The sequence below is a fragment of the Sturnus vulgaris genome, chromosome 3 (assembly GCF_052056855.1).
Source record: "Sturnus vulgaris isolate bStuVul1 chromosome 3, bStuVul1.hap1, whole genome shotgun sequence".
NCBI lineage: Eukaryota > Metazoa > Chordata > Aves > Passeriformes > Sturnidae > Sturnus > Sturnus vulgaris.
The window spans coordinates 17,969,604-17,986,859 of record NC_142245.1 but is presented as its reverse complement, the minus strand read 5'-3'; the positions used below and the strand labels follow the sequence as shown (position 1 = coordinate 17,986,859).

Sequence of the window (17,256 nt, the reverse complement as noted above, 5' to 3'; positions counted from 1 at the left end):
AGGCATTGATGAGAGAGACAGAGGAGGCAGAAGCAGCTGCAGACCCGGCCTGGAGCTGTGGCTGCCGGGCTGGATCGTGCAGGGAGGGCTGCAGAGAGCCCTGCACTGCCCCTGGCCTGCTGCTTCCCTTCTGCTCAATTAGAGCTCCCCGAGATGGGTGCTAATGGCCCTTGATTAACCTGTGCAGGGCAGAGGCAGGAAGATGAGTGAGCATTTAATGTGCCTTCACCCAGTAGCCCTTGAGCTCCTGTGGGAGCTGGAAGGTCATGCCTGCCTTCCTCCTGCTCTGTGCCTGACAAGGAAAAGCTTTCCCTGGCACAGACAATTAGGAATAAACTTCAGTTCATCAATGTGTAATTGGCAAGAGCCTGCGTGAAAGCTCATAAGAATCCATAGCCTTTTCCTCATTATGCTTCTGCTGTTACACAGCTTTAACTTCCAGCATCCTTTAGAAACTGGAGCTATCAGAAAGCTTTCCTTGCAGGAGGTTTCATGGCCTCTCTGAAATGAGGAGCAGCTCTCCCCAGATTCTGCTGTTGAAGCTTCCAGGTTGGTCAAGTCTGAGTGAAAAGCCAGATTCAAATTATTTCTGTATCAACAGCACAAAACAGAATGGCTTGAGGCTTGTTTCTGGATGTACATCAAGAAAACAGAAAACTCATTTCTGTGAATAGATCAGAGTCTTAAAGAGAGTCTTAAAAATAAGAGAGAGTTTAGGGGATGACTATTTCTGGCTCCTTGGTTCCTCTCTCAGTTAAGTCCCAGGCTCCTGCAGTGGGTGGGTGCAGAGCAGCCTCGGACTAGGAGAGCCATGGCAGGGCATCCACAGCAGCTGGCAGGAGGAGAAGGGAACGCAAGAGGGGGATAAGTACCTGGTTTAATAGCAGACAATATAAATATAGAAAGTTCTGCATGGCAGGAGACAATAGAGAGAAACCAGCAGCAGAGCTGATTCCATAAAAAAAGAGCTTTTAAATCGCTGGTAAAATTACAGAGCAGCAGGAACGAGTCCACTTAGGTCAGACGAGCTCTCAGCAAAGTGCCGTGTGCTGTAAACAGCAGTCGTGCCTTTTGTTCTCCCTCGTGTTTGTTATAATTGGAAGCCAATTGCACTATTTCTCTGAATGCTGGCATACTTAATAAGGATGCAAATTAATTAAAATCCTCCCTCCATTCCATTAGTAAAGAAAAAAAGCAAGCCCTGAGCAGGAGTGAGGCTGCAGTGCCTTAGTTGTTTTCACAGCTGGCAGCAGAACTAGAGGCAGGGTGTTCAGCCTCCCTGGCTCTTCATTCCCTAACATGCAGATGGGCTGTCACCCACTCCTGATGGACTTTGATGAGCTTATTTCCAGCAATTCACATTCCTTGACTATAGCTGGTAGGTAATACTTGTTACAACTTCCCCATTTCCTATGGACCTAGGTGTCCATGTCACAATATTTCCCCCCGCTTCTGGGAAGTTACAGTGGTTCATACCATTGTAAAGCACGATGGAAAATGTCATTGGTGGTTCTGGGACCACATCATTTTTCCAAGAGGAGGAGAAAAACCCAACAATTTGGGAATCAAGCAGGTGCAACTTGCAAAGATAAATCAGCAAGTCCTGGCAGAATTCTGACATCTGCTCCACAGTGAGGATGTAGTGGGGCCTTGCTTTTGCTGTTCAGCAGAAATTCTCCAGTCTCAAATACTTCAAGCACACCCTTAATTTTATGCATCAAGTCAACAGAATCAAACCATAGGACTGGAAAACTTCAACCAAGGATTGTGGAATGTCTGGCAGTGGAACAAGCTGTACTTCAATCTCACTATTTATGGGTGGCTGCTTTTAAGTGTTCAAAACGTTGCAGTGGTACAGAGTAAAAATAATTTAGATGGGTCCATGTATAATCGAAGAATTGAAGCTTTAGTAAGTCACTTCACATCCATGCAGCCCCCCCTCCATGTAATTTAAGATTTTGCTGTGTATTTTTAGCCTTGGAAGTCTGTGAAAGTTTGTTGCAGTCAAGCTTTGAAGTTTTCCTTTAAAAACTCCGCATTTTTAGAAGAGTTAACTTTTTCTAGAGCATTGAATACGAGAAAAAAAAAAAAATCTCATTTTTGATGCAAAGGCAGTGCTGTCTTACTTGCACGTGGGCTGTCTCCTGTAGAAGCTACACAAACACTGTCAAGTGTGTTCCAACCACACGACACAAAGCTCCTGATGGCAAACAGATGCAGAGCTCAGTGCTGGAGCTGCAGCCAGCTGCTGGGACAGCTGGGATCAGCCAGGGGCTCACACTGCTTTGGGACTGCTGGTCATTTTCCACACGTGTAGGGAAACCAGAGAGCTGATCCCGTACACAGCCTGCCTTCTGCAGGCTCGGGACTTGGAACAAACCCTGTGGAGACGAGGCTTGCAGGTGCCAGCTCTCCCTTGTCAAGGGACTGGATATTTTTGTCCACAGAAAGGCCAAAGGGAATGGAGGGAGCCAAAATTCCCTCCATCCTTCGGATACGGAAGGGGAAAATAAAAACAATGTGCTGGCAGAAACTAAACAAAACATTTTTAATAGCAGGCCAGAGGAAAAATTCATGAGCTACTCTCTCCATGGCAACATCTAGGTTCTGTCACGTTTGCTGCCTCCACTCTCTCCTCCTTCCCTTTCTCCTCTCCCTCTCCTAAACTTCAGCTCTGGCTGTTCCTGCCCACACTGCTGTCCACAGGACCTGGCATTGGCAGGTGATGGCTGTGACACCAAGGTGTCATCAGTGTCCCCTTCTGGCAGATCTGAATCTGTGGGATTCAGGTTGTTAATTCTAAGAGGGACCAAGTAAGCCTCCTGATTCCTAAGCTGTCCACTGTTCCTGCTCTTCTTACCCCTCAAATTGCTAAAATCACCTATGAACTCCAGCCCACTTACACTGTATTTGCAGGGGCAGACTTCAGTCTGTATGGATACTGGAAAGGGGAAAAAAGCTTGGCTGTTTAATTAAGCTTTATCCTAAAAGCTAGCTTTTAAGATGTTAGTCTAAACCATGTTTATTTCTAGGAAAAAAACCCAAAGCAGGTAATTGCACTCAGTCCTGACTTACTTCCATGGCTGACATGAACTACAAGTGGAAGGATGCAGGGGATGCCCCTGGCAGGTTTCAGGTGTGGGACCCCTGAGCCTTGGGCAACTGGTGCTACAGCACTGTGTTGCAGTCTTGCCACCTCTACAGTCTTCATATTTCATAGTGTCACAGAATTGTTAAGGTTGGAAAAGACTTTTAAGGACAGATCCAGCAGCCAACAGCCAGTGAGGGATTGCAGTGTCAGTGCCATCTTCCATGCCCTGCACTCATCTCTGGCCCAGCCCATAGGAGCAGCACCACGAGTTCCTCAGCACTCCCAAACTGCTCAGTCAGAGGACACAGGCTGCCCAGCTGGATGCTGTGCTCCAGGAATGCAGCTGTAGCCCTGTGGACTGATTTTCATCTGTTTCTATGAAAGAAATATAGACTAGAACAGTGGCTTGGTGTCTTCCATTGTGTGCTTGGAGTGCCTCTGAGGAAACTGGGTAGGAATTTGCCCCCTGGCAAAGGAGCACAGCTGGGCACAGAGCCAGGAACTCAATCAGTAAAGGCCAGTTCCCTCAAGAGGACACCCTGCAGCCTCCACACCTCTCCTGCTGCTGCCAGCCAAAGAAGTTCACTGATTGCCCCCTGCCTGTAGTCACATCTCTTGGAGGGAGCCACGGGGAGAAGAGAGACAGTGGAGACCCTGACAAGCGTCACAAGCTGCAACAACCACAGAGGATGACACAGAAGTACCCCAAATATTTTCCTGAGCCAACCTTTTCTGTTCAGACACTGCAATAGGCTTGGAGAGAAAGCACTCAGGAGGTTTTAGGTGACACAGCTGCACTGGCAGATTCTCTCTCATGCAGCCCAAGCCCTAGTGAGATCCAGCCAGGTGGAGACTGGGGACACTGGTGAGGATTCACACTGGCCAGAATGCTTCCAGGGCGTTTTACTTTGCATCTGTTTCCTCAAGCAATGACACAAACAGTTGTCTGCTTTAGGAAACTTCAGCAGATTGTCATCCTGGACACTGATGTTTTGCAACTCCATTTTATCACCTTGTTAACAGTGTCCTTTCCATAGCCCAGCTCTACCCACCTAAGCAGGGGGGGGAATGGTGCTGAGCATCAGCAGATAGTGCCTTACCCCTTCCTTAAGCAGGGTTTAGTGATTTCCCTCATCAGAGCCCAAAGAGCTACAGCTGGCATTGGATTGATCCCAAGGATGGGATGCCTTAGTGACTCAAACAACTCTTTGCAGCTCTAACTAGAGTATAAAAACAAGTTCATGACACTGGAGAGCCAAGGATGCCTTGACCTATAGATACCATATTCACTGCTACACCGAGGCAAGGAGTGCAATCCTTACAACCATTCCTGCACAGCTTTTTCTGACTCACATGAGCAACAGCCAGCACACCTCATGAATTTTCAGCACATCCACAACATCTGCCTCACATATCTGCCAGCACTGTTCAATGACAGCTAATAATCACTTTACTTAAGAAGATTCAAAGACATGCACCAGACATGTCCCCACACAGAGCACTCCCCTGACACAATACACAGGTACAGCTCATCCCCACAAAACACACACTCATTAATTACATCTCCCCGTGATGATCCAACAGCCCTGCTCCCACAGACACCTCCAGTTTTGTTCCCATCTTTGCCTGTGCTTGCCTCCAGCTGTGTGTGCTTCCTGCAGCTTTGCTCCAGCTCCTGAGTCGTGATGTGACCCTGCTTTTCCTCTCTGGGAGCAGGAAAGGAGGCACTATAATACTGCCCTAGTTACTCCCAGCACTACAGGGGAATGTCTCATATGCTCTCCAGGCTTTCAGGAAGAAGAGTAAATACTCCCCCTCCCTGGCTCCCAGGCTTTTGTAGGGTAGGGATCATCATCATCATTGAATCAGCATCATCATCTCCACATGTGGCCCCTGATTGCAGTCCTTTGGGTTTCTGCTGTTCCTCACCTGTACCAGCCCATCAGATGTGATTTCCCTGCAGCACAGATGCTTTCTTCTGGGAAGCCATGGATACCTGGCAGTCAGTGGGAAGCCCACTGAGCTGTCTGCATGCTCCAGTCACTTCCACTTACACTGTGGTCATCAGTGTCCTGTCTCCCTCCAGCTCCAACCAGGCTCCCCCTTCTGATGTTCCTGGGAAGGTGCCATCACAGCTGGTCCTCCATGTGAAACGTGCCAAGCTCTGTGTCTGACTAAAGCCCTTGCAGGAGTGCCCAGGATAGGCTTTTTTGTAAAAAAACAGGAGAGGACAAACTCCCCTACAGCTTAAGGTATTCCATAACACATTCCCTGCTGCACTCAGATAATACAGAGGAGGCTGCTCAGGACAGGCCATGGTCTTGACCTCATGCCTTTCTCCACCCTGGATGAGTGACTCAAACAGTAGGAAACCAGGGGAGCCCTCTCCAGGGTGTGAGGTTTTGCTCTAAAAAAAAACCCAACGAACTATCTCTCTCATACTATTTTGCTGTACTCTGTGAGGCCAGGAACCAGCAGGTGATGCCCTTGGGAAGGCCTTGGCTGCCAAGATACCAGCAGACACCAGAGAGGGGTCTTTATCCTGCATGACAATGGAGCAGAGAGGAGAGAAAGGGCAAAACCTTCTCCTTTGCCCCTTCCTTTCATTGTGGTGTTCTGCAGATAACACATCCCCTTCGTGTTCAATGGGTTAAACTGCTGGAAACAAGCATCTTTCTATGTTTACTGGTGTAATCTAAAAATACCCCAATTGTGCTGACAGCCAAAGCAAGCAGAGGCTCCCAGGGGCTCTTTTTCTATCCCAGAACCATGTGGGTGCCCCAGCTGGCTGACACTGCCCCAAGTGAGACGAGTCTGAAGAGCAAGATCAGTGTCACACCCCTCACAGCCTCGCTGAACATGGTGCCTTCATCCTCTGCCTCCCAGCTGCTCCAGCAGAGCAGTGCTCAGCTCCCACCCATCCCTCTGCCCAGCTCCTGGTACCTGCTGGCTTTGGGTGCAGCAGGGGCTGTATGGTTCAGCCAGGTGATTGCAAGGGGCTGAACAAACAGATTCATTAAAAACAGGACAGGGCATCTTCATCACCTCCCCTGTGTTCCCAAGGAGGCTGTATTAACTCATGATTTAGAATAATCCCAGCTTTCATTGCAGTTTGGGCGTTTTCCATTGGGAAGATAGAAGAAATGCTTACTATAATTTACTTATGTTATACTGGCATAACTGCGTGGGTGTTCAGTTTGTATCTGCTCGTGGAGTCACTGGTTTGTGTTTGCTGGTTGCATTCACAACCTGAGACCTTTTTGGAAATGATTTATTTGGCCAACATCACCCTAGCAGCTGGCACTGCAGGTTTAGGATTTCCAGGCTGTACGGATTCAAGTTTCTGAATGCCTGGTCAGGGAGAGAAATGGTCTGCTGCCCCAGCTCTGAGCAGCAGATACAGCTTGCTTGCCTTCCTTCTCCTCCTCCCCTCTCTGTTTCCAGATGCAAATAATTCCATATTTGGCAGTGTGTGACCACAATGGCTTCCTAAGGGGAAAACATCTACTTTGGCAAAAGCATTTAAGAGTCTTAATCCTGCTTCATGTTCTCAAGCATATGTGGAGTAGAGGAAAAATGCTTCCATCCTATGCCTGCTGGCATGGCTAAAGTCTTGTGTTCAGAAATGCCAGCAAGCTCTCAAAGATTGGCTAATCATAAGTAATAAAGAAAATGCACTGACATTGACAAAATGAATTGCCTCCCTTAAGTAGGAAAGTGGCCTGAAGAGGAATCAGAAGCTAAGGTTCATAAGATTTTAATCCCAGTTTCTGTATCTATTCCCAGTCCAGAGGAGAACACTTAAAGGCTTTGTTAGCTTTATTCCTTTCTGAATAGACTTTAGCTTAGTCACTGTGGTATTTAGGGCATTAATTGGCTAATTCAGCACCTTGCTCTAATGATGTAAATATCTTAAAAGCTTCACTGGAAGGATTTGAAGCTGTAGATTAAAAATTATTGCTCATTTATGACCTTTCTTTGTAACACATCTTGGAAGAGTGAAAGGCAAGAGGGGAAGATTTTCATTTTAAGAAGAGACAGGCATTTTCATTTGGCAAGATTTTGCATCCTGATGGGAAAACATAAACACACATTCTCTGATCTTGCCTCAATCCATATTTAATCTCAGAGAGTGCTGTGGTGTAATTTTAAAGACAACACTTTCAGGAAGCATGAGGGAAATATTCCAGGCTTCCTTCTGCTTTGAAAAAACTGAAAGGAAAAAAAAAAAGGTGGGTGAAGCAGGGCAGAGATGTCACATAATCCCACATGGGGGAGTGGAAGACAATGCCACAGAGCAAAAAACAGCTAAGGGGATATTTACACAACATCCTTTAGGATTATAATGACTTTCCCTTTCCTCTCTGCAGACCCTTTTGTTTTTGTGGATAAGGGGATGAAACCCTGCCTGTGAAAGCCAGAGGAGGAAGCCCAGGGGTGGTTCTCATGCAGAAGATGCTGCCCTGGTCCCTGTCAGTGATGCTCTGCTGTAGGGTTGTGTTCCCCGTGCCCCAGCAGCACTCACTCCCTCCCCATCCCTCCGTGCCTGATCCATGCCCAGCTCTGGCAGTGCCACAGGGAGGGGGTGGGAATGAGGAATTGGATCCAGCCAGCTGCAGGGAGATGAGCGGGGTGTTAGGAGCTGGTGGGGTGTTAGGAAGACTCTGGAATTGAAGCTTACAGAGGGTGGCAGGATTAAAAATAGGCTGTAGCCAGCCTTCCCCAGCATTTTGGCATCTCAACTGCCTGTTATCCTTGTGACCCACTGAGGAAGAGGCAGCAAAGAAAGAAATTCTCTTTTCTACCACCCCAGCAGTGCAGGACAAAATGGTATTTTGCTTCTAACCAGATGGTTCTGCTCTCTTGGTCTGATAAGATTTACTACAAGGGTGTAAATTGAGTGTTTTCTCCCTGTCTTCAGTCAAACCAAGGGACTCCCACCTTCCCTGAGTTCAACAAGGCACTCTTGTACACTGAAGATGTGCTCATTCATTCACATCTTACAGGCTGTTTGCAGGCTTCCATCCTTTAAGAGGAAAAAAGGCAGTTTTTGTAGAAACCATCATTTTAATTCAAGATATTGATGAAAGAAGGCATTTCACAGAACTGTTATCCAATACAATCAACACTGCACCTTGGTACTTACCTTAGCAATGCTGTATTTGTTTTAGAAAAACCCAAAGACAATTCATAATTCTGAGAGGTATTGAAATCCATACTTAGATGAGGTGCTGGAACCTCCTGGCTAACAGCTCCTATTTTATAGGAGCCAGGAACTGCTTCTTCTGCTCCTTACCTATAGTGTGTATTTCTTCATGTTGGTTGTGGGACAGACAAGGCTTCCCTGAGCTGTGAGTTTCAGCCAGCCATGAGCACAACATATCAGCTAAAAGTAAAAAATCTGCCTTGTCCAAGAGCGTAAATTTAGGAGGAATCTTTGTGAGAGGCTGCTGAGGTGTAGGGTTTTGGTTTTTTCCCCAGCTTTAACTTTCATACATCAACAAGATCCTTCATCTGAAACATTTTAGGAAGTTTGAAGTGTGGTTGCAAGACTTGTAAGTTGGTCTCAAGCAGAGCCAATGGTTGTCACACCAGGTCCCCTGGCTCCAGCACTTTAAGAAGTTTAGCTACTTCTGCTTGGTTAAAACATGCCCTCAGGTAGCAGCTCAGGTAGACTGGGGGAAGCATTGTGCAAAAATACAGTGCCACCCCTTTTTTTTGGTGTCTGCTCCTTCTAGAGCAGTATTTGTGCATAGTAATAGACTGCCAGACCATTAGAGATTTCTAGAACCAAACTCTGGGTTTGATTTTCCTTTTTCGAGCTACTGTGTGTGTAGTAAGTGTTTCTCCCCAAGAGAGTCACCAGGCAGAACAAAGGTATCTCCACAGATGCACAAATATGTATTTACACAGCACTCCCTTGTGTCACTGTTGGGGCAGGCACAACACACAAATAGACACACTACATTTCAGAAGGCTAATATTCCCTTTATTACAACAGCCAGCTGTCTTTTATACACTCTACAAAGTTTACACCTTGTTCATTGGTTACAATAAATCAACACAACCTTCATTGGTGTAAAACCATCTATGCCTCTGTCTTGGTTTGAAAGATGTGTCTGCCAAGAAGGGCAGGAGCCTCTTTTTAAAATGGAGAATGTAAACCCTCTCCCTCCAAATTATTATAATTCTGAAATTAAGGGGGCTCTCAGGCAAAGATACGGAAATAGGAATAACAGTTCTTTACTAGGAAAATTAAAATAGAAATACAGTATTACAGAGAACAAACCCAAAACCACTGACAGAGTCAGAATACAACCTGACACCCTGTCAGTCATTCAGGGTGTTGGTAGCAGTCCCATTAAATGGTGGCTGCATCCTCCTGGATGACAGATGTGGTTCTGTTGAAGCAGTGCTCCTGTAGAAGGTGCAGTTTTCCTCTGAAGGTCCAGTGATGATGTGGAAAGGTCCGGTTTTCCTCTGGAATCCAGTGGAAAAAGGCTACCTTGGTGTTTCTAATCTCCATTTTTATCTAGGTTAGGAAATGCTTTGCTCCTCCCCCAGGGTGGAGCATCTCCCAATGGGATGATGTAATTTTATCAGTCATGCAGTGGGACTCAATGGCCCATTAACAGAAGATCTCTCCCTGGAGGAAGGATGGGTTGTGGAAAAGATAAAGAACACTGCCCCACCTGGTTTAACAGATGGCCCATTAACAGAAGATATCTCCCTCAGAGATAAAGATCACTGCCCCACCTGCTTTCAACAGATGTTGATAGAATACATACTTTTGGTCACATCCTGTATTGCAACCTAAGACAGCCTCTTTTTTTTTCCCAAGACTTTTCTAAAAATACTTTTTCCAGCTGCAGGTTTTCTTTCCCGCTTATCTCCTTCTTCTCTTCTTGGTCTCCAGGCCAGTGGATAGAATAGAATACTTGATAGAATAAGTTTTCAGAAATAACTCTTATTCTTCATTAACCCTCTCTGGCTCACAGACCAGCTGTGAGTCTCTCAGAAGTTGTTTCTATTGAGTGGGGAAGGATCCAAATCCCAAGGAGTGCTTTTTCCACCCTGGTTTCAGTATAGGGAGCGAGGTGCTCCGAGGGGAGCAGGTCTAAGGGGAGTGATGTGGCCGTGTTTCACTGGTGAGGGCTCTCTCTGTGTGTGTCTCTCATGGGTGCTGTGCTGCTGTGTGTCCCCAGGAACGTTCGTGTCGGCGTTCACCGTGCTGTGCGGGGCGCGCACCGACCTCCCCGACCGGCACATGTGCTGCGTCTTCTGGCTGAACATCGCCGCCGCCCTCATCCAGATCCTCACCGCCATCGTCATGGTGGGCTGGATCATGAGCATCTTCTGGGGCATGGACATGGTCATTCTGGCAAGTAAGTACAGTGCACTCTCGCCCTCCTGACTCCTCCTCTCCGTGGCAAGGCTACTGGGTGCCGGATAATGTCCCTGCAAGCCACTGGGTAGGGTGGAAGAGCCACAGGATGGGCTCTGCAAGTCCACGAGAAACACTGTAGGCAGAGATATTGCTAGGAGGCAGTAGGAATGGGCCCTGTGACATATCTGGGAGAGCCTCCCATCCCATCACGTGGGTCAGGAATTTCCCTTTAGGAAATGAAATGTGCAGGAAGGGGGAGCACTGTGAACTCTGCTGTCTGGAGCCCCTTCTGCCCTGATCACATCCATTTGAACAAAGCCCTTTCTCCCTTGCAACTCCAGCTGCAAATCTGTGGTTAGTGAGACCTTCTTTCTAGGCTGGGCCAGAAAGTCCCTGGGGACTCTCCTGGGCCCTCCCCTTCCTCCCCAGGATACATTTACCCATTGTTTTAGAGTTTTTTCATGTTTCAGACCAAGTTCTTAGGCTGAGCCAGAAGTGTTTAGCTGCTCCTAGAATGACGTCTCATACACCTTTTGAGTTGACTAAAACATTAGTTTAAGGAAAGAAGAATCCTTTTTAAAATGTACATAATTTATGTCACAAGTTAGTAGATACTACAAATCCAGAGCACAGCCTCTGTAACTTTCATCTGATAGAGGCTTTCACTGGTCTAAAAGTTGTGTCATATCTCCTGTATCCTGGTGCAGAGGATTGAGATGACAACCTCGTCTCACCTCCAAAGCCAGAAGCAGCACAGAGCTCAGTGTGCTGGTGGCACCTGCAAGACCCCACTCCCTTTCCAGAGGCTGGCAGAGGCCACTGGGCAAGCCCTCAAACCAAACAGCTCTGAGATCTTTCAGACTGACAGGACAGGCAGTTCCCAAAGCAAGCCCTTCTCCCAGAGACCATCTTACCAGCAGCTTTTGCCTTTTGGTTTGAAGGGGCTCCACTTTGTCATCTCTGCTGATGACATCTGTGGCTGCACGACAGAGGGGGAGAGAGGATCTCAGGAAGTTGCCAGGAACCCTCCTAAAGACAAACTGGATGGAAAAAAAAAAAAGGCAGAAAAGCAGTGCACATTTTCAGCTGCCAAACCCAGGGGTTAAACACTCTCACCAAACCACCTGCTAATTTCTGAGCCAGCTTCAGTTAAGGCAGTCCCCATGCAGAACAAACGATGGGTATTAAAAACCTGAACAAAAGCAAAAGCTTTCCTCAGGATGAAGGCAGGACTGCTCTTTGCTGTACCCTGCAAACCAGCTACCACATTTCCTTCCAGATGTACCTGCAGAGCAGGATATTTCTGAGGCTAAGCTGTGAATTGGTGTGCACGTGTGATGTGTCTTTAGGACAAATCTGCCAGATTTGTAATGCCATAAGTGCATGTTCATAACCATAAACTCTTGTGCAGGTCGCTGTCTGGCAAGACCCCATTCTGCAGGTGTGGGGAGAGTCAGGAAAGCATCTGTCCCAATAGAGAACCACCACTGGAACTGTGACTTGCTTTGCTCCAAAGCCCTGCTCTCCAGCTAGAGGGGTTGGTGCTTAGGAGGGTCTTACTGGGAGGATCTTCTCAAGTTTCACTGTTGGGGAAGACCATACAGCTTGAAAGTGTCGCCCCAACACTTTCCCACATCTGGCTGGATTCCAGCAGTTTGGGAGGAAAAGGATGGATGGGCAGCATGTGATGGGAAAGCTCAGGCCAAGAGGTCCCCAAGCATAGCAGTATTTCATCCCTCTGGTGGTAGTAGAGAATGGCAAGAGGAGTCAATATGTCTTATGTTTCACCAGCAGCGTCTGACAAGCTGCAGCCCTTGGCAGTTTCTTGCCATCTCATTAAACAGCTGCCCTTAAGTTTACTTGCCATGCAGAGAAAGTAGTGGTTAAATGCAGCAGCTCTTGGTTGATGAAGAAGAGAAGGCTTAATAAAAACAAAGAAGAAAGTGATTGATTGCTCTTATCTGGATCAAGCAGCCCTGTCAGACCCAAAGTGGTTGGTTCTTGTTATCATATTTAAAAAAATAATAGTAACTTAAGAAGGAATCCATGTTTCAAATGTAAGAAGTAAGATATTTCATTTAAGAGCACTGCCAATTTGCTTTGGCTGGGTTTTGTTTGCATGCAAACCACTGGATGCACTGGACAGAAACTGTACACCACTGCAGCTTGAATCTGCATGCAGGTGGGAAATAGTTAAAAAGAGTGAAACTACTGCCCACCTCTAGTCCCCTTGCCTTGAAATGGTCGATCCCACGTGTCCCTGTGAGGGTGCCAGACTATTTGGATGAGCTAGAGGCAGGACACAGCAGGTCCCATCTAAGCTGGTGAGGGCTGGCCGTGAGGAGGAGGGTGGGAAGCAGCTGAGGGTCAGGAACTCTGCTCAGGCTTTCCCTAAGGGATAATCACCTCACTCCCTGGATATGGGCCTGCTTCTCTGTTAGCTGGTAGAGAGTTGGGAAGGAGTTAGAACCATAGAATCATAAAATCGCTGAGGTTGGAAAGAACCTCCAAAATCATTGAGTCCAAGTCTGAAGCCATCACCATGGTGTCCACCACTGAACCATGTTCCCCAAGTGCCACATCCACATGCCTTTTGAACAGGAGGCTCCTTGAAGCTTTTCATCTTCTAGTGCTATTTCCCAGGCATGGAAAGGAGGAATCTGGTCTGAGGATAATGGTATACTGTCCTTAATGAGGGAAAAACGAGAAGAATTATAGGCCAATCAGGTATACTTCAATTTCTGGAAGAAGTAATCAAGTAAGTGACTCACATGCATTTAGAAAATAAAAAACACCCCCACAAAGTCACCGTCCAGAATGAGCTGTGTCAGGCTGGCTTGATTCCCTTTGATGGCAGAAGAATTAATTTCGTGTGAGGAGGCAGCAGTCAGCCATCCCTCCCAGCCTTCAGATGCTGACCTTGTCTCACACAGCGTTCCTGCCAGCAAGCCAGGGGGATGTGGCCTGCATGAAAATGCACTTGAGAACTTTCCTCTAAATCGATTTCCCTGACCTGGGAGGAGATAAAGAGAGGTGTGTTGAAAGGTCCCTCCTGAACCCAGCTCTGCTGTATTTTCTTCTCCAGTATTTTCATTTGTGGCTTGAGGCTGGGCTGGAGGAGAGCTCCCCAGTGCACACCAGCACTGCAGGCACAGCCAGGGCAGCGCCAGGATCCACGCCAAGCTAAGACATGGTCTGCAAACAGCAAGTGCTGCTCAGCAGGGACAAGCCTAAGATTCTACAGAAGGATTTATGGACATTATGCATAAATACACCCAAGGGAACAACTTGTTTTTCAGGGAAGGACATGGTGGCTGCAGTGAGTCACAAGTGGCACAGGGGGAATACTGCTGCAGAGGGAACAAACACCACACGGGCAGGTGGGAGCAGAGCTTGTAGGGCTTTCACTGATCCCCACCACCTTTGTCTGCATGCACAAAGCTGTGGTGAGGCTTGTGACCAACTCTGGAGGCTGTAGTTGAAGTGGAAAAGCTGGAGAGAGTCCAGAGAGCCATAAGAAATAGTTAGTGATGAAGGTGTTCAGCGGTCTAGTAAATGTGAGAGGGCAGCAGTTCAGCCTAAGACAGACTTAAATAACTCCAGGAAGGACCTGTGTGGAAATTAGAAAACATTTTTCCTCCAGTAAGGTCAAAATGCAGCAGAGGTGGCATGGCAGGATCTGCTCTCTGTCCCTGGAAGACTCCAAGAGTGGGTAGACCCATGTCTGTCAGGGACAATGTGGGACACAGCAAGAGACTGACTGACCTGGGGATCCTGTCCAACTCTCACCTCCTCTAGGGTGCCCTTTAGTGAGGTAATATCCCAGAAGGGAGATAAATTAAATGCAGTTTTGCTGTCACACTTAATTATTTTTGGCAGCACCACAGCACAGGGTATTTTCTCTGCTAACTTAAACTGCCAGCTGGCCCCATTGGACACCAGAGATATCTTCTTTAAGCAGCCATATGGCTTTGGGAGCTGTCCCCTGCTGTACCTACGGTCTGAAGGCAAAGGTAGAATTACAAGGGAGAACTTAATTCTTAATTCTGCAAAAAAAACCAGCTCTGAGGGGATGAGGCACAGAGCTGAGGCAAACCAGAGCTGATTAGCTGGCCAAGCCAAGTGGAAAACAAGCCTCCTAAGGCTTTCCAGGCAAAGCTCCCTCAACTACAGGCACGCCTTGTCCCCAGCCCACACTTCCATTAGCCCCACGGTGCGGAATGAGCACAGTGGAATGGCCTTTCCAGGAAATCCCTGCCTGCTCAGAGCCTGTATCAAAGGCTCTGTGCCATTTCTTGACAGAAACGCCAGAGGAATGACATAGTAATGTCACACTGACGTGGCACAGGGGACACAAGTCAGGGACTGTTTGTCCAGGCATTGTTTTGCCAGTGATGAATGCAGCCCAGGAGTCAAGCCTGGTTTCTGGAGGACGCCCTCCCTGAGCTCTCAGCCCCTGAATGAACACTTGGCTGCACCGTCGCTCTCGGGATCACTGCATGGAGACCTCGGCTGGCTCTCGGGGCTGATTGCCAGCCAGCAGTGAGAACTCACCTGTGACCATGCCATCCTTGCCACTCCTTTGCTCGTTACTCTGTTCACACCTGCCAGGAGCAGCAGCAGACGATTGCACAGCCGCTGTACGCTCGGGCTCCGAGGGAAAGCATCACTGAGCCTCTCTGCTCTGCAGGGCCCCTGCAGGGACAGCTAACACAGCTCGCCTGGGAAGGAAAGGGGAGCAGGAGGTCCAAAACAACCACTAACACTTCATGAGATGAAGAAAATTCCAAGGACAAATTGCCTGCTTAGACCCATTACACTTTTTAAAACAATCTAAAAAGAGCTGTCCCCCAAACTAAGCCTGAGGAAAATAGTTAAATTTTTTTGCAGTTTCCTGCCAAACGCAGTGGTGGGGCAAGTTCTTAAAACATTGGAGGAATATTAAATAGCACCAGTGTTTGCAGCACCCAGACAGGCTGAGGCATGCTGTGGTTGTGAGTTACCTGTGGGCACAAGCAAACTGAGCAGGGAAGCTGCCAAAAACTCTCCAGGTGTAGTTTTCCCAACTCTGGGACTGTGAATGCCGTGAGCCCTTTGGTACACTGTGATGTCTTGTTTGATGCCTTCCTGCAGTGGCTCCCCTTCAGACAAATTCCAATGGCACAGAGGAGAGAGTTTCTGGGAGCATTGCTCAGAGGTGTTAGCCCATCCAGCCTGTCCGGCTTGGGGCTGGAAAAGCAGATGAGGATTCCCCCGTCGTCTTTAAACAGGAGTCCCAAATGAAATGATCCACTTCAAGTACAAGGACTGTAAGAACTGTTTAGCCCTGGTGTGAATGTCTGATGGGAGAGCAGCTGTTCTCTGTTTACTCTGCAGCCTTGGTTTGTTCATTCTCTTCTGGTTCTCCGTGTGTTTCAGATATATCGTCTACAGTTACATTTCTCCCTCTCTCTTTCTTTCATGTTGCTTTGCCTCCTTTTGTTCACCATCAAAGTCTCACAAGGTAAGTTTGTTTCTGTTCTTCCTCCTCCTCACGCCCCGAGGCAGTTTCCCGTGGAGAGCAGCGAGCATCGGTCGGGACAGGACATCTGGAATTCACTTTGGCCAGTGCTGCCCACTCCCAGCCCAAGTCCAGCCGTGTTCCTTTACATGTGTTTGTGTCCCACTGTCTCTGTGCCTGTCCTGTGGCCGCACAGCCCCAGGGATGCTGAAAGTCTTCACACAGCACTGAAATGCCCCGGGGGATGCCCCAAGGGCACCCTTGGAGCAGAGTAGGAACCAGCATTGAGAACATCCTGAAGCTACCCTCTGCATCAACCCTGGGTTCTTTTTGCCTCAATCTTACATGCAATGGTTTACAGAAGTGCAATTTCAAGTAAACTTGATTAAATCAGTGCCTTTGTGCACAGGCCCACTTAATCCTGAACCCAGAGCTGTCTGTTCTACAGAAGTGCACCTCAATTTTATTGCAGGAATATTAATGTAAATCTGCTTCATACAGAACATCTATTCCTATGCAAGAAATGCAATATCTATTTTCTCATATAAGCTATTTGATAAGTCTGAAGTACTGTAACAAGCAAGTTTATCATAGGGCAGGTCATTTTTTGGTTTATGGTCATGTAAAGAGACAGGCTTGGCCACTGTCACTTCCTTCCAGCCAGTTTCAGCACTGATAGCCAGACTGAAAGGATTTCTCAATCTTAATTTTCTTCTATCTCAGTAAAAGGCATGGCTGTACAGATAAGTTACTCTTACTTTAGCTAAAGATTTAAGGCAGGCTCCACCTTTCTGGTCCATAGGATTGTTTGTTTGGTTTTTTTAACTCTGCTCCCCAAACAAATTGAACTGATGCCGTAGACAAGCCCAAATTACAAGTTTCCAGCCAGCTCACCTTGCCTTCAGAACTGACTCACACTTAAAACATAAAGGCATGTGAAATCATCATTTTACCCCCTAGAAAAAGCTGTTTGAAAGAGATGAGAGTCCTTCTGTTCAGCTGCACACAATAGGCAGAAATTCAGTTAAGTGTCATTATTCTGTCCCTTGTGCTTGTTTAACAGCAGGAGATCCAGGCTGCCAAACCTGGGCAAATGTGTGGATTTTTTTCAAAGTACAGCAAAGTTCATTCGCTGGAGTCAATTCTTGGTTCAGCAAAAAGTCCCTTAAAGGTAGGGGTTCTGGCACCTGCTGGTATTTTGTATTCAGCTTTTATAAGCTGTACAAAAGCCTAACATAAGTGTTAGAAAGAAATATTACAAAGCATAAATGGAAAAGT

The 17,256-nt window shown here is 47.3% G+C and overlaps 1 protein-coding gene across 2 annotated transcripts in view; it reads left to right on the top strand.

Annotated features, from left to right (window-relative positions):
• The window catches only part of STUM (stum, mechanosensory transduction mediator homolog), a 48,157-nt gene that overhangs the window by 22,742 nt on the left and 8,159 nt on the right, over positions 1-17,256 (top strand). For both annotated transcript variants that reach the window (XM_088161107.1, XM_088161108.1), the window contains exon 2: positions 10,297-10,476. In XM_088161107.1, the coding sequence (XP_088017233.1) occupies positions 10,297-10,476 (180 nt within the window). The remainder of the gene's footprint in view (positions 1-10,296; positions 10,477-17,256) is intronic.